At 49.2% G+C, this 26069-nt stretch overlaps 2 protein-coding genes across 2 annotated transcripts; both read right to left on the bottom strand.

Moving 5' to 3' along the window:
• Nucleotides 1-1493: 1493 nt before the first annotated feature.
• On the bottom strand, nt 1494-14982 carry LOC114694350 (apolipoprotein L3-like). Its single transcript, XM_037197289.1, has 2 exons — nt 14879-14982; nt 1494-2785 (listed from the first exon to the last, which is right to left on the bottom strand). The coding sequence occupies exons 1-2, from the start codon at nt 14980-14982 to the stop codon at nt 1930-1932; spliced, it is 960 nt and encodes a 319-aa protein (XP_037053184.1). The 3' UTR covers nt 1494-1929.
• A 1734-nt stretch (nt 14983-16716) lies between these two features.
• On the bottom strand, nt 16717-23535 carry LOC114694349 (apolipoprotein L3-like). Its single transcript, XM_028871270.2, has 4 exons — nt 23320-23535; nt 21830-21956; nt 21215-21319; nt 16717-18382 (listed from the first exon to the last, which is right to left on the bottom strand). The coding sequence occupies exons 1-4, from the start codon at nt 23330-23332 to the stop codon at nt 17521-17523; spliced, it is 1107 nt and encodes a 368-aa protein (XP_028727103.1). The 5' UTR covers nt 23333-23535; the 3' UTR covers nt 16717-17520.
• Nucleotides 23536-26069: the final 2534 nt, after the last annotated feature.

The following is a 26069-nucleotide window of genomic DNA, read 5'->3' as shown; positions in this document are numbered from 1 at the left end:
GCAGCCAGATTCCAGCCAGGATGAAAGTTTAGTCAAAGGCTAATGAACCTGTGATCTGGACCAATGCCTAAATTACGTTTATAGACAGGGGCAATAGTCCCTTTTCAGAGTGGCTGTGGGCATGGGCAGTGATTTCTGTATTTAGAGAAGTTCTTTCGGGCTGAGTTAGGTGGGACACAGCAGTCCTTAGCAGTGTGTCCAGTCTCCAGCTGGGCAACTGAGTCACAGCCAGAGGCAAGTGCGGGGCCAATGTCCCAGCCTGAGAAGGGGAAGTGGAGTCACCTGCTGAGCAGCTGATGATCCCGTGGACGCCCCAGACAAGCCACTCACCTGCTGCCACCCTCAGTCTTGCCTTCTCCACAGACCCACTCGGAGGAGCGACCTCACACCCTTCTCATCTCATAGTGCTGGATGAATGTCTGTGGTCTCAGCCACCACTGAATGTGGGACCCTCTATTGATCACTCCCCAGCTCTGATGGACCCTGTCCCTCTTTCAAGTAGAATCCCCTTTCTATCTCCTCACCTGGGTTCTTGAGGGCACAGAATACTACTCTAAGGTCAGTAACAATTGTGGATAGTGCAAATGAAAGTTTCCAGAAGGAGTCCCAACTGAGTCTTTTAAGAGCCAAAATAGGTAGGTAGAATGTCAATAGCTGTGGAGAGCTTGGAATGTTTCAGATCAAGAGCAAAATGACAGTTTGTCTCTGGCTGTCTTTAGTCCCTTGAATATTGGTTTAACATCCTGAGACTAAGAGATAAAAACCATTTGGGATATATTAACTTAGCTGACCACTAACTTCCACAAACCCACAAGCTGAGAACATCAGCAGATGGAATCTGAGGACTGTAACCTGCTCTGATGTTCGACAAATGTGTTCATTTATGGCTTTCTTTCTTCTGTTTCTACAACAACTCCATGATTGGTTACCATGTTGAAAGATGGACTTTGGTGCAACCTGACTCTGTGTTCCTGGGCCATGGTCCCTCCTATTAGGCTCCAGATCAACACTGTCTTATCCCCTTTGAGGTGAGAGTTAGATATTTGTGTTGACAATGGTAATGAGCAGCTGCCTCCCAACCCTAAGTCCAGGCTTTGGACTTTAAGCCCATTCCTGTCCTTTGTCCAAGCATCAGTTCAGCTCCTGCCCCAGTTGGAGGGGAGGGTTCAGTCACACTGTTCTTCCTGCTGCCAACATCTATGGGAAGAAAACACAGAAGGGAGAGGCAGAGGCAAGGAGTGCCCCCCTCCCCCACGGAGCCTCCTGAGGGAGGTTCTCCCAGGAGGAGGGAACAGCACTGCACCTGGGGTCCTTGTTAATGCAGAGTTGGGGAGCATTTGTGCTTGGCTCCTGTCTGGCTGCACCAGCCCTTAGAGGCAACACTGAGAATCAGGATACCTGAGGAATCTTCCAGGTTCTTAGGTCCCAGGACAAAGAACTGAAGCAAACACAGGGTGAGGTAGTTACAGCAGAACAGTTTATTTAGGGGATGAAGACATGCCTGAGGATGGAGCAGACTGGGGGTCCGGGGGGAAGGCATTGCTCTAAACCACAGGGCCGGGGGCTCAGGACTTATTTACACAGCACACATCTTCTCTTGGGTCTGTGTTTTGCCGGTTCTTCTCTCCCATGCTTTGTTCCGGTAGCTGAGGTGGGGAGGGCTTTCCAGTCTTTGTGACAAGTGGTTTCTTCCATGTTCAGTGCAGAGACCGCGCTCTCCAGTCCCTCTTCAGTTCATCCTCTGGTCCTGGTCTCAGGCTCCAGTTGGACTCATTGACCCACTGCTGTGCACACTGACCTGCCATGATCAGGCAGAGGCCTGGCTCTCTGTCCCATGGACTTGCCTGGACCCATGTTCCCCTTCTAACAGTGTCTTGAATGTCCCCAGCTCCGTGCTGACCCCAGCTTGTCTTGGGGGACGGGGCCTGATCAGAGTGCCTTGTAGAATTTGAGGAGCTTCCCCAACTTCTCCTCCAGCTCCTCAGCCAGCTTCCTGAGAGCTTCAGCCGACTCTGACTGTGCCCCTTCCTGCAAATGCTTTGACTTTTTCACAAGGCTGTCAACATCTTTCAGGAGAGACACACCTGCCCTGGTGGCACTCCTGATCCGGGCTTCATTGCTCATCGCCAGAGGGGTTCCTTTCAAGGTGGCCTGCACCCTTCTAGCACGTTGGGCAGGGATCCTTCCGGTGGTGGCAAGGATCCTGGCATCTTCCTCTAAGCCAGGGTTGGCTCTAACCAGCCTGAGGGCATCCATGTGCTGCTGAAGGGCGTCAAGGTCTTTGGTGAGATCTCTGGTAGCCTGAGGGAACTTGCTGGCAATCCTCCCCACGGCTGTTCCAGCCTCCAACACATCCAGGCCAGGTGAGGCCTGGTGACCGGCTTCAACTTCATCCCCAAACCTGCTTGTTCCCTCCACGATGGCGGTGGCAGCATTAGTCACAGTAGCTGCCACTCCCAGCCCCAGGCCAACAGAGGAGAGCATCAGACTGCCCTCCGCTGTCACTGGTGCCAGAAACAGACCCAGGAGGCCCAGGATGTCAGAGGCAGTGCTGAAGGAGTCGGCCACGACATTGGAGAGGGTGCAGCCCCTGTGCACCCCCTCAGTGTGCTCAGCCAGGGCGGGGAGCTGTCTGATGTGCTCCCCCACCTCAGCTCTCAAGGGAGGAAACGCGGTCAAGAACTTCCTCCTGCCCTGCAGGTCTCTCCGGAGTCTGTGTCTGTCTGCTAGGGCCGAGAGCGCTGTCAGGTCCCTCAGCACTTTGTGCAGTGCCAGTGCCTTAGCCCTGTAACCGCAGAGGTCAAGTGCGTGAGAAAGTCGGCTCCTGTCTGGGTAAAACGGGCTGTGTCAGACCCACCCTACGGTTATGTATACTATAACCATCCACCCGGAACTCTAAAGATGTGCAGAGTTCCCCTTGGGTGGGTGATATTAAGGCTTTCCAAGGCAAACTTTGTGGTCCTAGTAGGAGCTGAGTCCTTGTAAGGGCTGGGGAGACTCTGTTGGGAAGGTTCTTGTATGTAAACGTGCAAACCTGAGTCCCATCCCTCAGACCCAGGTAAGAAGAGCCAGGCCCAGGGGCATGATGTGTAATCTCAGAGCTGGGGAGGCAGAGACAGGAGGACCCTTGGGACTCTCTGACCAGCTAGTCTGCTTGGTAAATGTGAGTCCAGTGAGAGACCCTGTCTCAGAAACAAGGACAGTATCTAAGGTACAACTGAGGCTGTCCTTTCTCCCTTTGTACACCTGCACATGTACATGAACACAGGCATGTAGACACATGTGTTATAATAGTCGTCATAATTGGCATGTTATCGGTAGACATTGCAGTAAATTCCATCCCCTCCAGAGAGAGATGCTGATTGGTGGATCAACACTACCACCACCAAGTCGTGTGTGCTGAGGGGAGTCTGCAGATGGACACAGAGCCCCAAACGACCTTGAAGCCCCCTTCCCTCAGCGAGTGTTGGTGTGCTGTGGGGAGTTGATTTTCCCCAAAGACAAGATTTCTCCTTGTCCTCAGCTGCTGGAATGTCCTCTACAGCCCTGGCCTGCCAGAAAGGTGTGTTCACCTGAGCACTTCAGCTGTGAGACCCTGCAACTTGAGCATCTTGAATCTGAAAGAGTCTAAAGACGGGACCACTCTCTGACCATGACTGATTATGTGTGCACATCTCTGCATTCTATTCCAACTTCAATGTCACTCAGGACCCGAAAGATGGAACTGAGGAGACACTGGGTCTCGGTCTTTCCCTTTTTCAAGTGGCCTCTTCCCACTTTACCACTAATTGGTCTATTCTGGTTGTTTAATTGAGGATGGGTGGCTGAACCTGACTTCTGCAGATACAGACTGTGACCAGGAGTTTGGTAACCAGTGGGCAGTGATCAACAGCTGTTTCCCAGTCTCAAGTCTGTGCTCAGCAGCTGCTACCAAATCATGTGTTTCTTTGTCCCTGCACAAGTTCAGCCAGAGAAGTAGAATAAATAGTGTCCTCTGACCTTGACACACATGCCCACATACAAGTATCATACAGATCTCACATACTATAATCCACTAATCTCAAAAACGAAGTGACCTTTGCCCCTGTGGGCACCATGTCCCCTCAAGCTGATGCAGCTGCTTCCCAGGGAGACCATGTTAAGACAGTTTCCAAGGATTGTTCGGGAGTGCCCTAAACCCCATCTCCTGGGACTGTCTGGAATGGATGTGCCTGCCCAGAGAGAACCAGTCATGCAGGGGTTTTGGGGCAGTGCCGGGGCATCCCATAGAGGTGACCTGGGCAACTTGGTTTTAGATACAAACGCCTCCCAGGCTCCATCTTCAGTCAGCAGGCGATGCAGTTCATCTCTGCTGGCCATGTCCTAGAGATGCCCAGGTCCTTCCGTGATGAAGTATCTGCTCTCTATTTGGAAATAAAGAATGAAGTCAGAGACAGGGCAGAGGGGCTGAAGTGGCATGAAGGACAAGGATCTTATGTCACGTCATGAGCTTTGGTTAATGACATTCTGCTGATGGATTGATTCGCCAGTGTTGTGGACTGTGGTGGTATTGTGTTCCCCAAAATATTGTGTACTCTAATAAATTTATCTGGGGTCAGAGAACAGACAGCCACTAGATACAAAGGCTAGAAAATGGTGGCACTCACACCTTTAATCCTAGCATTCCAGAGATAGAAATCCCTCTGGATCTCTGTGAGTTCAAGGCCACATTGGAAACAGCCAAGCATGGTGACACACCTTTAATCCCAGAGAGCCAGCCTTTAATCCCAGGGAGTGGTGGTAGAAAGCAAAAAGATATACAATGTGTGAGGACCAGAAACTAGAAGATTTTGGCTGGTTAAGCATTTGGCCTGGTTAAGCTTCAAGCTTTTGAGCAGTAATTCAGGTGAGACCCATTCCGGATGAGGACTCAGAGGCCTCCAGTCTGAGGAGACAAGACCAGCTGAGGATCCGGCGAGGTGAGATAGCTGTGGCTTGTTCTGTCTCTCTGATCTACCAGCATGGACCCCAATAACTTGCCTCAGGTTTGATTTTATTAATAAGAACTTTTAAGATTCATGCTACAGTGGACTGAATTGTGTCCTTCGGTTTCTATGTAATAGTTGCAAAAGGCCCTGGTGTATAGGAGAGCGCATCCTTCCTGCTTCCTTCTTTCTTCACAGGTTAGTGCCTGAGAGAATGTTGGCTGAAGAGTTGGAAATTCGGGAGACAGTATGCATTGGTAAAGTGTCTGCACTGTGGACCTTATAGTTCTGTGTGAGTCTGGGCTCACTCATCAGTCAGTGGGTGAGTTCTTGCCAAGCATGCCCTATGCCCTGGGATTGATACCCGGTACCACAAAAACAAATGAATAGATACACATTTGTCTTGATCCACTTGTATTCTGCCCTCCTTCTGGCCAGCAGGACAGTGAGCCTTCTTAGAAAAGCGACTCCTTGGGTATGTCCCAGGAGGTGTGAGGATGATCCAGTCCTTTCCTGCTCCTGGCCAACTGAAGTCTCAGGCTGAGAGCCTCTGTTCTCCACCAGTGCACAAGCTCTCCAAAAATGGCCAAGCAGGGGCTCCCAGCCCAGCATCTTCCAGTGTCTGCCTGACTTCATCTTTTGGGCAGACAGGGCTGAGGGCAGCAAGTTCCTACTGAGAATCTGTAATTCTCTCCATCTCTAGAATGAGGCAATTATTCCTCTCCCCAAGGAAAATAATTCAAGACCTGGAACCTATCACAGAGGGGCCCCCCACCCGCCCCACCTCAGCCAGCTACAGTCCCTCCTGCTCATCTCCTCAAGCGACTTCCAGTTTTTGAGGCCTACACTGGGCTCTTCCCTACCCATCAAATGCCTCCATGCTCCACCCCTTGAAATCTCACAGGCCACCTCTTTCTGGGTGGCTTCTGCATTCCCTCCCTGGACTGAATACAGGGCTTTCCTGGGGCCCCTCTGTATATTAGTGTTGTTCCAGCATCAGCATCAGCCATGATGCCAGTAGTTGCCCAGTGCTGGTGCCAGAAACATCTAAGTTGGTATTGTCCTCCTGGGCCCAGGGTTCCCATATCTATGCTCTGGGAGACATTTATTGGACATAGAGTCACCAATATCTGAGGATATAGCATCATTAAAGGAAAAAAGAATGACTGCTTTTCAACTTTCTTCTTTTTCCTCCCGTTCCCCTCTCCTTATCATCCCAAAGGTTCTAGAATGTTCCCTGCTTCTACATGCCCGAGGACCACACTCCCTCCCTCAACAAACACACACACACATGAAGTCTGACTGTTGACCTTTTGATTAACAAAGAGCCCAGTGTGCTGTTTATGGGATTGTTCCCATTTTCCCTCCCTGCCCCACACTGACACCCTTCCCCACCTAATACACAGGGAACCATTTCTCTCTTCTCTATCCCCTACAGATAGAGGTCAGGCCAATCTCAGATCCTGTGACCCACCTGCTCAGCCTCTTTCACAGAGTCCTCAGGAATACACACACCCTGGGTCCTCAGTTTCTCCCAAGGCATGGTACAGATAAATGAACAGAACTGTTCATGGCATAGTCTCTCGGCTTCTTAGATCTCCAAGTCAACATTTGTCCTGGCTGGTCTAGGCAGCCACAGTTCTGGTCCAACTTCAGGATTCGCCCAAGGACCAGTGAGTTCTCAGCCTCTTGCCCTCCTCCACATCCTTCAGTTTCCCCATTTTTCCAACTGCTGGACACCCATAACTCTCCCGTCTATCAGGAGTCTGCCTGCTGGATCCTAGGCATTCCAGCACCTGAGCTGAGCCCAAACCACATGGTGATCCCATCTGAGGGCTTGCTCATCCTTCTTGTGTTTAGTGCAGAGGGAAAGAGCCAGATGCCGACCTGGCTGCAAGTCCAGTTCTTCTGAACTCAGGGCTGGCGATGATGCCTAAATTCACTGAGTCTATCCCTCCAATGAGGCAATTATCCCTTATCCCAAGGTAAAATCGTGAAGAGGAGGAGGTAGAGGAGCTGAAGAGGCTCAACTTACCAAAGAGTCTGGGTCTTGTGAGTTTGAATAGGACACAGATGTCCTTATCTGTGTAGATTCTGTCAACAGGTGCACATCTGAGTCATAAGGAGAAACAGCCTCTGGGCTGATAGACCTAGCTGGGAAACAGAAACTGAACGTCTCACCTGGGCAGAATTGGTCCACTCAGCATCCTGCAATGGACCTTTGGAGGGTACCACCCACTGCCCCACCCATCTTGCTGAGTCAAAGAATGACCTCAGCTCAACATTCCCAATTCTGCTCTGCGCAACCCATCTCTGGTGGGTTCTCCATGGTGGGAAGACCCACCACCACAAACTGTGGAGCCCTCCACAGATCACTGCCAGCCCCTTCCTGCTCTGGCAAGCCTCCCCAGTGCCCTAGCACACCCCACCCCATCCCTCCTGCACTTCAGCGGAGCATCCCAGTGCCATTGGTTGACGAGGACAGCGCTGCTGAGTGTGGCAGGCACAGTGCTCAGACAGCTGCCTATGTGGATTCTTCTGCCTCATGTCTCTGCTCTGAGCTCAGACCATTGCAGAGGTTCCTCTGAGAAACCCCAGCATCTTACATGGCAGACTCCCTGGCTCCCTGATTGGCTCCCATAATCCTTGGACTAGAGGAGGCAAAGCCCATCTCTGATAGAAATTTTGTGTCTACAACCTCAGGTGGGATGGCTGTGGAATACCACAGCTTTCCTCCATGCAGCAGGGGATTTAAGCATGGCTGGACCTCAGTGGCCAATTGTGCCTTGTATGAGGAAACGTTCCATTCCACACATATGTCTTGCAGCTTAGCGACCATCCCCATTCTTGAGAGAAGGACAGCAGGTGACATGAGATCCTCACCCTATTACTGTCAACACACTTATTTCAGTATTTACAGAGTTTTATTCCTTATTATCTACCTCTTCTTCTAGTTTCCAAAATCACCCTCAAGTGTTGTGTACATATGGAGGGAGCGCTGTGACTTTCTGTTGAGGACAGTCATGCTCTGGGAGAGGGAATGGCTTACATCCCAGGGTTCAGGGACTTGTCAAACTCGAACCAAGATTCAGCATTAGACATTAGACAACTGTGACCATACTTTCTTGCTTGAAGTCATCTGGGGGTAGGTAGTTTGGTTCTCAGTTCATACATACATCATGTGGCCACAACCTCTTGTAATTCCGGCTTCAGAGGAGCTGACTCATCGTTATGATCACTGTAGGCACTGTATGTACACAGTGGAGCACACGCAGACAACCAGACACACACACACACACACACACACACACACACACACACACACACACACCTACTCACTTACATTTAAAGAATCAATAGAATTTAAAAATTTAAAGCTATTTTTGTTATTCTCTTTCTCTAAACTCTCTTGCTCTGCCTCTTCCTTCTTCATCACCAAGGGTTTAGCTAGACAGTGAGAGAAATCCACAGCCACATGCACATCATGAAAATGTCCACAAAAGTTTCAAGGTAGCCTCTCAGAACAGAGCATAGAATGAACCAGAACATTAACACACTCCTGAATAGAACCCCCATGGGGCAGTGTGACCCGGCTGCAGATTCACCTGAAAGACAGAAATCAGGATCTCATCCTCCAGGTACACAAGCAGAGACCATCCCACCTGGACATCTTGAAGGTATGCTAAGGAAAGGCTCAGTAAATCAGTGACATTACAAGAAATGTCACCCTGCGTGGCTGCAACTTCAGAGGTGAGGATGCTGATAAGACCTTTGTTCCAGAGGCAATTGTAGCCAATGGGAGTGTGACCTTAATGCAATGGGAAGCCACCCTGCAGTGACTTTGGAAAGCAGAGGGTGAACACCAGCACCACCTAGTGGAGCTCAGAGGGGTCCTCAGTAAGGCATCTGGCTACCCTGGTTGTTGCTTCCATCCAGTCCACACCATGAAGAATATACTCAACTCAAACACGCTGGACACTGTACTCGGTGCCCTGAAGCATGGGTCCATCTCTCTACTGGTTGTCCTTTCTCTAGGGACATCATGTAATAGGGACAGGAGATCTTCCAATTAACCATGTGAAAGGAGACTTCTGAAGTCATTCAAAGACAAACATCCCAGGACTACATACATAGGGAAGAGAAGTACATCCTATGCTCACATCTCTGTGGCCACCTGGAAGTAGAAGAGGCAGACATTGTCCCCAAACACTGAGTCTAGCCGACAGCCTGAATCCAAGAAGAAACCTGTGTGCTTTGGCTCAGATGAGACACCAGATCCCAAATAAGAAGTGCCAACCTCAAGGAGATCACAGAGGAACAGTGTGTAGAGATGGAGTATAACTCACAATTACTATATTTTTTATGACAAAGTGCAGATAACTCACCTCCAGTATTAAACACATATACAGGTCAGGAATGTCATGTGTATCTGCAGAGGGAACATAGTCCTATGATTCCAGTTCAGACAGGATCTAGTGATTGACGCAGTCCCTGAGGTTCACCTTGAAGACTCGCTGCTGAGTCCTGAGGATGGTGCCAGTGAGCTTTAGATAGAGAGAGGATCCATCTTCAAGTTGAAAGGCTCCCAAATATGAGTGTGGAGGAGAGAAAAGAGGGTCCATGAGAGTCACCGCACCAGGCTTTTGTGGAGAATGGGCAAAGGGCCCCACACTCCTTATTCACCAGAGAGAAGGTTGTCTGGTGTCACTCTCATGCCATTACGCCCCAAATATCTCAAGATTTTAACCTAGATTCCACCTCCTCTGTTGTAGTAGATACAGGGAGATGGGTCTGGAGAGGTCCCCATTGACCACTTCTATTCCAAAGCCCTTCTGATGGCCAGATAGAAACACCAGCTGCAATGTTGACATTTCAGTTTCCCAGCCAGCAATTTCAGGCTGTAGGGTCTACTGTATGATTCTCTTCCTACACAAACACAAACACACACACACACACACACACACACACACACACACACACACACACACACAAATGCACAAGCACACGCACACATGAACAGGGAAATGGACACAGTAGTAAGTAGGAAGCCCTGCACTTGGACCTGATCTTGAGATGCAGGCAGAGTATCTGGTGTTCCATCATCTTGGGAAATGGTCATGCAGTTGTTTGGCACATTAAGGAGGAGGACATCAAGGCCACAGCTAAGGCTGTGAGTGCAGTGTAATTAACCTGAGACCCCTTCAGGGTGAACTGCTATCATCCACTGCTCTCCTCATCCTCTGGATGGACGGTCCAGTAATCCACCACCTCAGCCAACCCTTGGTGTCTCCTGCGTATTTTCAATTGTAAAGGTGGGCCCTAGAGGTCAAGGTATTTGGACCTAAGCCATCTGAGGGCAGAGCACTGGGAGGGTGTCCAGAAGCTCCTGGTTTGGTTCTGGGTCCTCATGCCTGGGACTTGAGTGGATTTTGTTCTTTGCCATCCTCTGTGTGTATCATTCCCTCTAATGGATGCTCTTTCTGTCCAAATCAGCCAACTCCACTTTCGCTGCTTCCCATCCAAAGCCCCTGACTGCACAGTTACCATGAATGGAGTCAGTGATCCAGGCCCAAGGGAAGCTTCAGCACTGGAGCCTGAGGCACTCGGTGCCCAGGGACCATCTAGGGAAGAATGTAAAGTAGGAAACAGATGACAATTGACTAAGAAGTGAAATGTGTCTTTCAGATGAGAGCCTGAAAGGGGACCACGGCTCTGTGGACTGCTTCAGAGAAAGTGAAGACTCTGTTGCAGGCCACAGGGGAAGCTGGGACAACGGACAGCTAGAGGGACAGTGAGAAGTCTTCAGCAGGGTTGTGGGCACTAAGGGACTCACTGAGCACTGTGGCCTCCTCAGGAGTGACAGGTGGTGTGGGGAGGTCTGCACACCCCATGCTCCTGCTCCTGTACAGGGAGAGCCTCCACTCAGTCGCATGCGTGGATAAATGGAGAATGGATGTTCCTAGTGTGGACTCACACGGAGCCTTGTCACTTCTCCATGACAGAAGATCTGAGGATGGTCCCTTAAAGTCTCCTCAGTACATTCTCGTGAACAGGGGAAGAAGGTGTCATTTTATCCACTATTGCTCTTCCCTCCGTCATTGCTCACAGTCACTCCACACGCCCCAGAACCAGTCCTTACTCAGCCACTGTGTGTGACCCTGACCCCTGGAGGTGCCCGTGGTCCCCCCTGGGTGCAGCACTCACCGTATGTGTCATGGAATTGTAGGGATTTGTCTGCATGGTAGTGGAAGGCACCAGGGAGGTGAAGCAGGTATTTTCCCAAATCTGTATTCTCAAGGCCAAGAGGCCCCCTTGGAAAGTATTCAGGGGCAGTGCCACAGAAGAAATTTATGGAAGCTTTTGCAGGTCAAGGAGGGACCCAGAAGCAGATTGGGGGAGTTTTGCTGTCCAGCTGTCTCTCTGTAGCCGGTCCTCACACACTCCTTTATACAGGTCCCTGAGCCTAGGCAATCTTGTTCTCCCATGATGGCTGAGGAATGCACCTGCGCCCAGCCAAGCAGACAGGTGTGGTTTTCGACCATTGTTCTGGAGGGGCCTGCAGATGGCAGAGACCAAAGGAAGTGCCTGAGTGAGGGCACAGGGAGACTGTGGAGTATTTAGTTCCTCGCCACACAGATGGTTCACAATGAAGGGAAGCCAGGCATGGGGTCCCAGGCATCAGTCAGCCAACACTATACAGGTTCAGTGTGTTATTGAAGGGATCCACCTTGGCTTGATGCAGCCATCTTGGGATGTTACCATCAAGAGTGGCCATGAGGAAACCCACCCTGCTTTCCCTCCATGGTCCCCCTGCCATGACAGCAGCACATGGGACTTTACCACAGGATCCCTGTGCTGCCAGCGTTAGAAATCGGCCTCACAGCCTAGGTGTCAGTGAGATAAGAACAGCCACTACCTGGCTCTGGCGAATGTCACCATTAGCCTACTCACCCCACACACCCTCCCCTAAGTCCAGGCTGGTCCCCAGGCTTCCTGATTCCCTTGACCTTACATCAACCATAGCTCCCCAATAAAGACTACAGTAGGTGGCACCCCAACACTTTCTATCCATTTCTTCTGTCCCATGCCATCTTCTCTCGTATGGTTGACTGTTTCATCCATTTTTCCTGAGCAGTAAGTGGTTTTATTCAACCCAGTTCTACAGAGCATAGGACAGTCAGAGCCAGGTGACCTGAGACATCGTGTTGACCAGCACCCCATTCCCAGCTCTGGAAGAAGCTGAGGCTCGGGGCCTGCATGCTCTTTTTAAAATGAAATAACCTCAGCATCTTTTACAAAAGATACTTAATGCCATTTATTAACTTACTGTGTGCATGTGTTTTGTAGGGGGTGGATAGGGTGCCATAGCCAGTTTAGGGGTGTCAGAGAACAGCTTGAGGAAGTCAGTGCTCCTCTTCCACCACGGGGTCCCCCAGCATCAAGTTCACATCACCATGTATAGAGGAAAGTGCCTTCATCCTTTGAGCCACCCTGCCAGGCCCAAAACATGTCTTGTGACCTCCCATTGGTTGACACTACACACCACTAATTGTTTGGTTTCTGATAAAATCTGTCTGCACTCACCAGGCCCTCAAAAGTGCTGTGGTGGAAAAACGGGCCGGCAAAGAGCCAAGCGGAGCACAGTGAGCTGGAGCTCACGTGGATTTGTGCAATCTGGCCTGGACCCAGCTAGTGCTTTGCAAAGTCCAGTCTCAACCTGGTTTTCTTACTGCTTTTAGGGGCTGAACAACTGTGTTGAATTCGTTCCCCATGCAGTCACCTGCAGAGGGCGCTCTTAGTGGAAATCCATTGCGGTCAGGCTTGCCTACAGAAGCAGGGCTGACAAGGTTCCTGCAGTTTCTGCCATGTCTGCTGAAGGGATAGCTCTCCCAAGTGTTAGCCCTCTCGAGGTCAGGGGGAGTGAGGGTGCTGTTGGGGTTCAGCTGAGGCAAGCAGGAACACAAGTCTGAGGTTAGCACTGTATCCTAAGTGTGTCAGAAGTGAAATTTTAATTCATTTTATTTCTACTTAATCCTAGAGGCCTGGAGTAGGAATTGTTATTTAAGCTTCCACAGTGTAAACAGAAGTGTGACTACACTAGGTGCACATTAGTGTAAACAGAAGTGTGACTACACCAGGTGCACAGTAAAGGTTATAATGTGTACCACATGTTTCTTTCTGACATTCACCACCACTGTCCCAGCACTGCACATGGGATCCATTTTAATTCCATTGGTCCTTTGGTTGTCTAGACCCTGCCAAAGGCTCCCCCCACTCTGCTGTCACCACCACTGTCACCATCTGGAAGTCACGTTCTGATGGACAAAGTACAAGCGAATGCTACAACTCTGGGCGGGGGAGGGGTATTCTGACTGATCGGGGAGTCAGGCTATACCCTGAGCTGCTGGGACAGCTCTGGTGGCTGGAGATGCAATGGGACAGCTCTGCTCTGGAGGGAAAGGTTTCCTGACTGATCGGGGAGTCAGGCTATACCTGGAGTTGGGGTGCAGTGGGGATGGTCTCCCCACAGGATATAGCAACCCTGCTCCTCTCCTGGAGGGCAGCTACAGCTGAGCTTTGCTCAGCCCCCACTTCAGAGGGCTTCCCAGAAGAGCTCTGCTTCTCCTCCAGCCCAAGGTGTTCCTTCTTTTACTTCACTCTGCTAAAGGGGAAATCCCTGCAGAGATACAGCAATCCCCTCTGGCTCTGGCAAAACGTTGCTACTTTTTCTGCTCCACGTTGCTCAGTCCCCTGAGGGATGTCTCAGCAAGGTTCTTCTGTTCTGCTCCAGAAAATGAAGATCTTCACACCCAAGGCTCTTTTGAGAAAGAGATTTATTTGAGAAGGAGGAGTCCAAGAGGGCAGCTGCCTCTACCAGGGTGGAGAGAACAGCCAACAACTGAACAGGCAGGTGGTTTATATAGGGCTACTTAGGGGTGGAGTTTCTCTAGGGAGATTTTCTGCTCAGGGATTCTTTAGTTTTCTTGGTCAAAGGCAGAGATGGCCCTGGTTTCAGAGCCAAACTGTGTTTCTTTCACTGGCCTTTCTTAGCTTTTAGGCTCTAATTCTAAGGCCAGGGCAGATTTCGTTCACTGTCTCTGATTCTAGGGCAACGTGTGTTTCTTTGGAACTGGTCTCAGAGTCAGGCATGTTTCTTTGGATCTGGGTTCAGGGATAAAATGTTTCTTTTACTGACTTGGGTCCCTGATCCAGACTGTGTTTGTTTCACTGGTTCTGGGTTCCAGGGTCAGGGTGGGTTCCTTTAGCTGGCCCCTCTACCCTACACCAAGCATGAGAGGGTGCTGTTGCTGCTGGAGAGGAAGGTCTGTGGCTGACATCACAATGTCCGGAGGGGAGGGGGATGGGAGAGCCGCTGTGTCTTCTCCATCTTCAATATTCTCACTCTGTCTTTCTCCCGTTTTCAGCACCTCAGTTTCCCCACCGTTCTCATTGCTCTGTCTGCCCAGCCCTCTCTGTGTTCAGTCCATTCCCCTGCTCTTGTCTCCTCTGCCCCTTTGCTTCAGACTCAAGCTGTTGTCTTCCCTTTGATCCACATGAACCCTGGGCTCAGACACCCAAGTCCACACTGCTCAGTGTTCGGTTCCCAGACTTGCTCTCACCCTTTCCTCTCTAACAAAATGGATCCACTGTTCCCCGCTCTGTCTGGCCATCTTTGTTCACCCTGTGCTGCCTGGGGACGTGTGGTCTGGCTGAGCTCTACAGACTTCTCAAGCTGCCCAGTCACCTGTCTTGTTGGTTCGGGCAGCCTTGACCTTTGCCCCCTTGTGTAGATAAATGGAGTCTGCTACAAGACTATACACATCCAATGCAAGGAAGGAATTCCCAGATGCTGCTCCTCTGACTCGGGCTCCTCTCTTCATTGACCAAGCAGTACCTTCAAAGGTATTCCACACCTGATAGGCACGTTGAGCGATGAACCCTCCAGTGAAGATCCTTCCAGGATTCTGCCTTCAGCATCATCTGACAACTGGCTTGCTTTATCCACAGGAAGTGGCATCACCCGTTACAGTAGCTGCTACTCCCAGCCTCAGCCCCACTCCTAAGAGCAGCAGACCTGATGTGAAGGGTGCCAGAATTTTTCCAGCCATGTCTAGTATTCCAGAGGCAGTGTCTGTGGACTGGCCACCATGTTGGAGCTGGCACAGCCCCAGTGAATCTGTTTTATGTGGTCAGCCAGGGCTCGGAGATTTCCTGATAGTTGCCTCAAGCTTCCTTTCAACTCAGGAAAAGCTTCTAAAAACCTCTTCCCTGTCCTGTTCTTTTTGAAGGATGTCATTGGCATGCACAGCCACGTGAGCTACATGTTCCTTCAGAGCATCAGGTACCACAGCTGCTTCCTCCAGTGACAGAAGAGGTGAACCATGAGCATCACGTGGAACAAATTAAGTCCACACCTAAAGATTCAAGAGTATTTTAGACCCAGCTGTAGGAAATGTTAGGCCAGAAGTTTCCTGAATTTGGACAGTGTAGTAGGGGATGTATTTTCTTCTGGGGTCAGAACCTGGAGTCCCCTGAGATTCTCAGGTTGTGCAAATTGTCTTCAGACTACACTGACTTTGGAAGCTATCTCAATCCTCCTGAATTTCAGGGAGCTCAGCATAGAACAGAGCAGCCACCCGAGAACTCTGCAGCGAAGACACTGTGTGGATAGCACATCTAAGCTCAGCCCTGCACACACATGGAGTATGAGATCGTGGCAGGGCTGATAATGTCCCTTGTCCTCTTGCATGTCCTCTGCCAGGCCTCTTCTTGTGCCCTCAATTCCTCTCTCCTTCCAGCCCTGCTGTCCTCGCCCTCTACCTACACCTCCTCTCTAGGGTCACTCACAGTCTCTCCTGATCTGTGGCTGTGACCCTGGCCCCGTTCTCTGGGCTTTGGGAAGGGTGCTGGCACTTGGTTTTCCATCCCTGACCTGTTGCTCACCCCAGGCTGTCATCACCATCTCTCTGGACACTGGACACTGGAAACCTAAAGTGGTCATTGATTCAAAGGGCTGTGGTGCAGTGGTTCCCAGAAGCCTGAGAGCCTGGAGGAATGCAAGGACAAAGGGACAGACTCTTCAATAATTGCCCACACTGACATGTCAGGAAAGAGTACAGGGTTCAAGGTCAAGGGTGTGGTGAGCTCTGGTGATGGCTCTTGAGTTAGTTAAGGGACAGATGCTGAGCAGCTGGCACAGAGTTCACTAACACAGCACATGGGCTCAACAGTAGAGAGGACTCAATGAACTTGGACACTAGGAGCAAGTTGCTAGGCAGCTCAGGACGCAGGTCACTTTCTTTCCTAAGTTTGTCCAGGACTCCATTCTGTTCCTGCTCTGCATCCCAGGGAAATGGTTCTGTCCACATCCAGCTTTCCCTTAGGCAGACATTCCAGTCCAGAAGGACAGAAGGGGCATTGGAACACAAGAAAGTTCCTCTATAGGACAAGACCTAGACTATGCACAGGTCATCTGTCAGTCTCCATTGGTGAGAACTTGGGAGGAAGGCGCTTGAGCTGCAAGGGATGAGGGGACACCACTTGATGTTGCAGCCTCAGGGGAGCATCTGTGGGCAGAAGGGGAGGGCAACAAAGAGAAGGAAATGCTTCTTGTCTAAATTTCAAATATTCTTGTTAAACCATAAGAAAGAAAACTGTATTTAAAAGAGGAGATGATAAAAAATCAGGAGGCAATGATCAACTTTTTATAGTTAGCATATAATCCAGAAAACACACAAAGCATGACCAGGTCAATGTTCACCAGTTTACTCTTCAAATCCTGTGGAGCAAGTGTAGCCCTTCACATGCATCTCAGCAGATCTCATCCGATTTCAGCAGATTTTAAAAGTCAATAGGAATTAAACCTTGTGATTTCCCCCAGAATCTGGTAGCAGAGAGCAGAACTGACCAGCCATATCTTGTCACCTCTCCTTTCTTATAGTGCCCACTACTGGCACTTAGGACCAAGAACCTGTGATGACCGTGCAGATGACATTCCCAGCATCCTTTCCTTTCTACACTCTGAGCATTTCACCAACACACCCATCACTCCACACGACCAAATGATGAACAAAGAAATGGGGTTCCCATCCAGAGTCTGATTGTAAGATTTAGAAATACTTGGAAAAACAGAGAATTAGGTAGAACTAAGAAAGGGGAAGAAGGTCTCTATGCAACCAATCAGAAAGCAGTATGAAAGTTGGCAGCTCAGAGGACACTGAGGATGGTGAGCCTCAGCTAGGAGCAGTGTGGTGGGCATGACTGAGGAGCAGCCATGCTGTAGCTTAGTCATGCCTTGGATGTGCTCCCCAGCTTGGGAGCTTGGCCCTCCTGTAGGGTGTTGGGAGGTTGTTGGATCTAAGAGGTGGAGTCTAGTGGGAGGTCCCAGGCCTGTCCCATCTGTGTTCTGGCTTCCTTTCTCTTAATGTGGCCTCCCCCTGTAGCAGGCACTTCCACCATGGTGACATTGCTGTAGAGGGGATACAGACAGGGGCTATCAAGTAGATGTCTAGGGCATCCCCTATCCCCAGTCCTCTGAGCTGCACTGAAGAAGAGGTCACTTTGTCAGGCTGTCATGGACCCTGATGAGCTCCTGCAACTTCTGCTCTAGGTCCTGAGCCTGCTGCCGCAACTCTGCAGCGGACTCTGACTTTGCACCCTCGTACAAATGCTTTGAGTCTTGTACAAGGATGACCACATCCAGCACCAGGAAGAGACCTGCGGTAGCTGCACCCATGATCCGGGCTCCTTTGGACATTGCCAGAGCTGTGCCTCCAAAGGCTTTCTGCACCTGTCTAGTGTTTCGGGCTGACTCCCTCCCTGTGGTCATGAGACGCTTGGCATTAGATGCTAGGCGAGAGTTAGTTTTGGCCAGCCTGATGGCATCAATGTTCTTCTTGATGACTTCCAGGTTCTGGATATTCTTGGATACTGAAAGAAGCCTGGGGGTGCTCTCCTCCAAAATTTCTTTAATGACCTTCCCTGGGTCCTTGCTGGTTGGCACCAGCTGGCTGGCTTCAGCTTCCACAGACGCTGTGCTGACCTTTTCTACAATGGTTGTGGACACACTAGTCACAGCTGCTGCCGCCCCCAGCCCCAAGCCTGTGGCTGAAAGTCCCAGACTGAGTCCTGCTGTCATGGGTGCCAGAGTGAGACCAAGGATGGTCAGGACTCCAGACACAGCACCGGTGGAGCCGGCCACCACTTGTGTGATGGTGCAGTCCCTGTGCACCTTGTCAATCTTGTCTGCAAGGGCGCGCAGCTTCTCAATCTGCTGCTCAAGCTCCAGTTTCACCTGAGGATAAACTTCCAAAAACCTTTTCTTGTCCTGCAGGTCATTTTGGAGATTGTCTTCATCTTCTACATCAGTATTCTCTATGTTCTTACCAAGAGCTTCACACCGGTCATCTGTCTTTTTCCTGTGACAGGAGAGGACATGCAAGTGAGAAAGACAGCTTGTAGTTTAGATCTGTCCTGTGGAAATCACAGAGCATCTGCTCTGAATGAAATGGCGGAGAGTGTTACAGTTGTATCGGATCTTTCTTACAGCTATGACAAGACTTGACACACCACAATGTCTATAATTGTTAAGGTGACAGTGAGTTAAAACCCATCCTAATGTGTCTTTTTAATTTTTAATTTTATGTGTACGAGTGTTTTGCCTGTGTGTGTGTGTGTGTGTGTATGTGTGTGTGTGTGTGTGTGTGTATGATGTGCATGCCTTGTGTTAGTGGAGAACAGAGGAAGGCATCATATCCCTAGGACTGACTTTACAGCCTGTTGTGAGCCATCATGAGGGTGTTGGGATCTGGATCTCAGCCTCTGGAAGAGCAGCCAGTGCTCTTAATCACTGAACCATCTCTAGTCTCTTAACATACCATTTTTACTTTTAGACATTTAATAAAGATGCCTCCCCCTCCAGGTCAATGTCACCACTACTAAAATACTTCTCTGTAGGAACTCTAAACAAACACAGAGAAGTGAGGTTAGAGAGGGAAAAAAACCCTCTTGATTTAGAGAAAGTTAGTGTTCTCGGCAGAGTTCACTTCCCCCAGAGAAAAGCCTCCATGTGGTGTCAGCTGTTGGACACTGACCTGTCTGCCCTACAGTGTCCTGAATGGTCAGGGATGTCCTTGTTTGATTGCAGACTTGGGCTTTGAGAGTCTGCAAATTGAAAGCCCTAAGAGACACACCATATACAGGGCACTTTTTGAAGCTAGAGGTCTTTTTGCACTGCAGTGCTGTGTACATGTGTGATTTGGTGGGGCAGCTCACACGTGAGATCCATCCACTCAAAACACAGCACAGAAAGTCCTTTTCCAGCTGTGAGCAGAAGGTAAAGAAACCTGAGTGGATTCCGCATTGACATGTGTGTCCTATCCCCAAGAAATCTCACTGTGCCTCTGCAAGTGTTTCAGTAGCAGGTAAAACTGAATTCAGAACATGTAGGTTCCCTAGCAGTCCTCAGACTGAATTCCCAGCTTGAGAAAGGTGATGTGTAGTGGGATTTTGCTGTCATTTCTGACCTGCAGGGGAACTAGACACTAAAGACATGGACTCCAGGAGGGAGGAAGACCCTGGGTTCCTCCTGATGTATGTGATTAAGGCCCAACAAGCTTCTGGATACTGAGGCTTATGTTGACAAATATTTTTCCGTGCGGAAACTCTACTTAAGCTTTTCTATATTGCTTTCCAAGTGTGGATCGACATTGGGTTTCAAAATCTTTCCTGTGCATGGTGGGTGTGCCCTGCCCAGGCTTGTCAAAAATCCTGTGAAATTGTGAGACTGCCCTACCTTCGATACTCAGTACTCAATCAGGTTCCCGTGTCTAACTTTCGCAGTCTTAGGCCTTGACTCCCCTCAGGAGGATTCCTGAGGTCAGCTGCACAGTGCCCCTACTCTCTGCTGTCTACTGCCCCTCACTCAGCTTGTCCTCTAGAGTCCCTGTGGTGGTATTCTAATTGTACTGAAATGTGATTTTGATTGTATGTTAATAAATAAAGTTGCCTGGGGGTCAGAGCTATTAGAGCCATAGCAAGAGTGTGGTGGTGGTGGTGGTGGTGGTGGTGGTGGTGGTGGTGGTGGTGGCACATGCCTTTAATCCCAGCACTTGGTAGAAGAGCTAGGTAGATCTCTGTGTGTTCAGGGATACAGCCAGCATTGGAGACATATGCCTATAAGACATGGGGGCTGTACATACGGACAGTGACAAGGCAGTCACGTGTTTGGGTTTACAACCAATGAGAAGGCAGAACAAAAGACTATGAAAAGAGATACACACAGGAAATAGGTCTCTTTTGGGAAGCTAGGAGCACACAGGAGGAAGAGTAAGATTTTAGCTCTGAGCTCTGACCTCTCGGCTTTCTCTTTTACATTGGTTCTGTGTTTCTTATTTAATAAGACGGTTGGTTACATCTACAAGTCTCCAGCTGAATGTATATCCAGAACTCTTCTGTCTCTTTCCTTAGAGCAACTGTCCTGAACAGCATCTTCCTGACTGTTAACTTATATCAGATTAATTGTTCTTTCCCATGGGAGCTTTCTTGGTGTGAACTGTCACATGACTGCACTGTGTCCTGAAGATAACAGTAGAATCTCCCTGAGGTCCTTGAAGAGGACTGTGGATGTGGCTAGTTTGGTAGAGTATTTGCCATGCAAACACATGGACCTGAGTTCAGTTTTCCAGAGTCCACATAGAGAAGTCAGGTGCTGGACATGGCCTGCAACCCTTGCTTGGGGATGCAGAGTCACCAAGATCCCTGGTGCTCTCCGGTCAGCCAGTCTAGACAAACTGATGATGTCCAAGTAAATAAAGGTAATTGGTTTTTTAAGGGGTGGGAGAAACGGCTCATTCATTCAGATTGTGTACTTCTCTTGCAGAAAAACTGAGTTCGGTACCCAGAACCCACACTTGGTGCCTCACAGCTGCAGTGCGGATCTGAGGTCCTTTTTTGGTCTTCATGGCTAACACTGTGGATTAGGGACCTCACTCATGCCCTCACTTAATTTCAATACTTTATATATTATAGGTTCAATGTCCAAATAGAGTCACCTGGGCTTAGGGCTTTTCCAAATGAGTTTAGGGACACAACTCAGTCCCTACACCATTAAAATACCCTATGTGGCAGGTGCTCAGAAACACATTTAACCAGCTCATCCCTGACACCATTGAAACTCTTATGCACAGTCCTCTAACCATCCCGGCCCCTCACAACTAGAGAGAAGCTTCATTGAGTGTGTGGCTGAGTACCTCCCTTTCTTCTCTTGCAGGTCATTTTGGAGCTCATCTTCATCTTCTCCATCAGGATTTGCAATGATCTCACCAAGAGCTTCACGTAAGGAAACTTCCTCTTCCCTGTTTCAAGAGAGGACAAGTGAGTTAGAAAGATAGTTTGTAAGAAAAGCTCACTCAGGTGCAAGAAGTACACACACACACACACACACACACACACACACATACACACGCACACACAAAACAAAACCTTTTTGTAAAAATCAACTTTAAATGAAAACCTACTATGTCCTGGCCATAGACTATGACTGACCATCTGCTGAGTCCTCCACATGCATCCTCTGATTTTTCTTACAGTGTAGTTCAATGTCACCCAATAAAGCAGAAGGTCATAAACTAAGTTCTCATGGTCACAGGACCAGCAATGGCAGGAACAATCTTGTCCCCTGTGCCTGCCATCTCCCCTCAACCAGAGGCTGTTCCCTGCTAGTGTAGCATTGAGGAAATATTTGCTGAGCAGGGACACCCTGAAACCCCAACTACTTGGTCTGCCGTGGTAGAGTATTCCTGCCCAGGAAAAGCCAACCAGTCATGGGCTCTGGTGGTATTGCCAGCATCCCCTAGGGTGGTGACCTGGACAAATCGGCTTCTTCCACAAGCTGTTTCCAGGCTTCCTCTTCAGTCAGCAGGTGTTGCAGGGCCTCTGTGCTCCATGTGTCCCAGAGGTACTCAACTTGAGACTCAAGGAAGCCTTTTCTCTCTAGATGGGAAGGAAAAAAAACCCCACATGATTAGATGACTGTGGATAAAAGCTTGAATGGCACCTGGGACAAGCTGGTTAAATGTGTTTCTGAGCACCTGCCACATGGGGTATTTTAATGGTGTCACTGGTGGTAGGGACTGAGTTGTGTCCCTAAACTCATTTGTAAAATCCCTAAACCCTATATTTGGAGATAGACCTGTTAAGGAACTAAGTGAGGCCACGAGTGAGGTCCCTAGTCCATAATGTTAGTGCCCTCATGGCAAGAGGAAGTGTAGCTAGAGTTTTCCTGCCTTGCCCACAGTCAGGACAAATCTCTCTCACCCGCCAGTCCCACAGCTGCTCAGACCCAACCAAGTAAACACAGAGATTATATTGCTTTATAAACTGTATGGCCATGGCAGGCTTCTTGCTAATTGTTCTTATATCTTAAATTAACCCATTTTTATAAATATATATCTTGCCACATGGCTCGTGGCTTACCGGCATCTTTACATGCTGCTTGTCCTGGCGGTGGCTGACAGTGACTCCTTCTACCTTCCTGTTCTTTCTTTTCTCCTCTCTGTTAGTACCGCCTATACTTCCTGCCTAGCCACTGGCCAATCACTGTTTTATTTACTAACCAATCAGAGCAACACATTTGCCATACAGACCATCCCACAGCACAGCCAAGTGCAGACCATCTCAGACACCTGCACTCAGGCCTGTGGTCCTAATCATCCTCTATGCGGACCTGCTGGGTAAAGCCACGAGGGCTCCCACAGGACATACAGAACATCCCACAGCAAGGAAGAAACTCCCTTCCTCCATTTCCCTTCTCTTCTATCTCACCCCCTCCCTTTCTCTCTTTCCTTGACTTTTTCTTCACTCCAGACACATAAGAGAGCCCATGGACTGGCACAGGTTACAGGTTCCTCTGCCAACCAGGAAGACAGTGCTCTCCAGGGCCAACCTGCCACACTTTGATTGTGGATGTTGGATTCCAGGGCAATGAGAGAAGAGGTCTTTTCTTTTTAAGGCAGTGTCATTTTGTGATGGCATGCTGAGAAAGCTGATATACAAGGGGAGTGTCATGGTGCTTGGCAGAGACAGACATGTGTTGTTTCCAGAACAAGTGGGAAGTGAGCTCCTCATCCACAGGAAGAAGGAGAGTCCAATAATGGCTTTTGGTACTTTGTGCCTTTGGTACGTCCTTGAATGTAACTTTTTCCTTAATTTTCATACTGCATGTGTGTTGTTTGGGGCCACATTTGAAAGTAAATATTTAATATTTGTCTTCTAAGTCTGACTGGTTTTGTTCAACATGATGACCCACAGTTCAATCCATTTTCCTGCAGACAACATGGAGAAGAAGAATGATTACCTGGGGAGCCCATGGCAGCTGCTGGGTCTTGGTGTCACTCAGAGGTTCCTGACAGGTTTTTTTTTTACAGCTCACCAGGTGTCCAGGCTTCAGGAGGAAAAAACAACCTGTGGGACAGAATGGGGACAGGTGCTGTGACCAGGGATCAGGTGACCCACAAATCATTCAAAGTTTACTGCCATGGTCCAAAAGAACTTGACGAAAGCATGTCTGCTCCCCTGGCTCTGTGACTGCCATTTAAAGAGCCCAATCTGTGGCTCCAGCCCTGCTGCCCTCTCTCCAGCCAAGGTGGAGGACTCCTGTCCTGTTGGGGACAATGGAGAAGGTGTTAGCTGAGGACACACCTGTGGAGAAACAACAGACTCTGCACACAAAATGAGAGATGGAGAGTAATGTTCTGGTAGCCACCTGGGTGTGGGAACCTGGTTTGTATTAATGGTAATTTTTTAAATACTTACTAAGTGTCCATGATGCTCTGGGCTCCTTGCTCATAGATAATGAAAATTTTGCACATGCTCTGTTAGGTTGGGGCTCTTGTGACTTCATGTCAAAGAGGAGGGACAGGCGCACATTTAGCTAATGTATGTGAGTTTTCAGTGTTGACAGAGTGAGGACTTAAACCAAGAACATGCTAATCCACACCTGCTGAGAGTCACACCTGCAGAGAGTCACACCTGTTGAGAGTCACACCTGCTGAGAGTCACACCTGCAGAGCAGCTGATGATCCCGTGGACGCCCCAGACAAGCCACTCACCTGCTGCCACCCTCAGTCTTGCCTTCTCCACAGACCCACTCGGAGGAGCGACCTCAGGCCCTTCTCATCTCATAGTGCTGGATGAATGTCTGTGGTCCCAGCCACCACTGACTGTGAGATCCTCGGTAGATCACTCCCCAGCGCTGCTGGCCTCTGTCCCTCTTGGGCGAACAACCCCTCCCCCATCCCTTCACCTGTCTTCTTAGAGGCACAGAACGTGACTCCAAGGTCAGTAACAAATGTGGATGGTGCAAATGAAAGTTTCCAGAAGGAATCTCACCTGAGTCTTCTAAGATCCTGATTAGCTAATAAGAACTTCAATAGCTGTGGAGACGTTGGAATGTTGCAGATCAAGGCCCTAATGTCAGCTTGTCTCTGACTGTCTTTAGTCCCCTAAATATCTGTTACTTGCCACTTCTGTATTGGATTTAACACTCTATGACTAAGAGATAAAAACTACTTGGGATGTTTACTTAGAAGACCACTAGCTTCCACCAACTCACAAGCTAAGAACTCCAAGGCCTATAACAGTCTCTGATGTTTCCAGAAATGTCTTGGAAATGTGTTCCTTTATGGCTTTCATTCTTCTGTTACTGTAATAGCTTCATGAAACGGTTACACCATGGATTTTGGTGTAAACTAACTCTGTGTTCCTGGGCCATGGTCCCTCCTATTTGGTTCCAGTTCAACAAGTCTTCTCCTCTTTGAGGTGAGAGTTGGATATTTGGGTTGACAATGGTAATGAGCAGCTGCCTCCAAACCCTAAGCCCAAGTTCGGGACTTGATGTCAATTCCTGTCATTCTTTGTCTCAGTATTGATGCACCTGATGTCCCAGGTGGAGGAGAGGGTTCAGTTCACCCTGGCTGTGTATCTCCTTCCTGTGAGGCAGGACCTAGCTCATCATAGCTAGTAAGATAAAGGACCCATGGTGAAAGCTCTAAGAGCTGTGCTCTGGGTCAATGATATTAGGCTGACTGCTCCCTCCCCACTCACCCCAAAGCTCTTAGGAACACACCTAAGGCATTATTTGTTTCAGGTGGATTGCCACCAAGGCCACTGTTCCTTTCCCACCTTAACCCTTTGCTCTCCTGATACTGCCTACAGCTTAAACTGAGTATACAAAAAAACTGCAAAGTAAGGTCAACTTTCCAGAGTTCTTCCTCTACAGGTAAAACACTCGGACCTGGGTCTGACATCTGAAGGCTCACTGCTCTGTGTGACCACTGCAGATTAAATGCTGCTCTTGTCTGACAGCCAAAGACCGATGCTTCTCCACACCATGACCCACATAAGCCTCCAACAATGTCTAAGTACATCTCTGTCATTTTAATTGATACAAAACTCATCTAAACTATACTTCCCACTCAAAGTTATCCTTCTCAGATCTCTGAGGACATTGATAGCTAACTGCAGCTTCAAAGTGAACACACACCCAGCTGCCTGGTCAGTCCATTTCCTATGTACAGTTTCCTTGCTGGCAGGCTTCACATTAAGAAAAATTTAGAGTTGCTGCAGGTCTAAGGAAGTAATTTAAGGCACATAAATCCAGGACATACTTCAAGACAAGTCTGAAATTCCATCAGGTCCTGTGGTGCCTCACACAGACCCTGCTCTAATACACAAACCTTGACTCCTCCTTAACCTACTCCTTTCAAGGTTTTTCCTTTTCCACTCCCTTCTCCTCATTCCTCCTGTCCTATTTCTTACTAGGAAGGGATGTCCTCTCCAAAACTGACATGATTTACCCTTTACCCTTACAACAGCTCCCAGGACACCCCTGCATCTCTCCTCCTCCTTTCCTCAGCCTCATTTGTACACCCCCACTCTATAAATCCCCAAATCTCCTACCCCATCCTCTCACACACAAGAGAGTCCTCTAGCTTCTTTTCTGTCTACACATTTTTCCCCCACAGATGGCTGCTCTTTCCTTTCAGATGGCCACATCAGACTGTCCCATCCATTATCTAAAGACAATAATCACACCAACCTAACAGC

This window comes from Peromyscus leucopus, chromosome 20 (assembly GCF_004664715.2).
Source record: "Peromyscus leucopus breed LL Stock chromosome 20, UCI_PerLeu_2.1, whole genome shotgun sequence".
Classification (NCBI taxonomy): Eukaryota; Metazoa; Chordata; class Mammalia; order Rodentia; family Cricetidae; genus Peromyscus; species Peromyscus leucopus.
Note: the sequence above shows the minus strand (reverse complement) of the source record. Positions and strands in the feature narration are given on the sequence as shown.

Coding starts and splice junctions, on each gene's coding strand:
- LOC114694349 (XM_028871270.2), bottom strand. Junction 21,320..21,829: donor GAAGAAGCCGATTTGTCCAG/GTCACCACCCTA, acceptor CTCTTGAAACAG/GGAAGAGGAAGTTTCCTTAC. Junction 18,383..21,214: donor CTGCAAGAGAAGAAAGGGAG/GTACTCAGCCAC, acceptor CTCCTGTCACAG/GAAAAAGACAGATGACCGGT.
- LOC114694350 (XM_037197289.1), bottom strand. CDS start 14,982: ATGCCACTTCCTGTGGATAAAGCAAGCCAGTTGTCAGATGATGCTGAA. Junction 2,786..14,878: donor TCGCTCAACGTGCCTATCAG/GTGTGGAATACC, acceptor CTGCGGTTACAG/GGCTAAGGCACTGGCACTGC.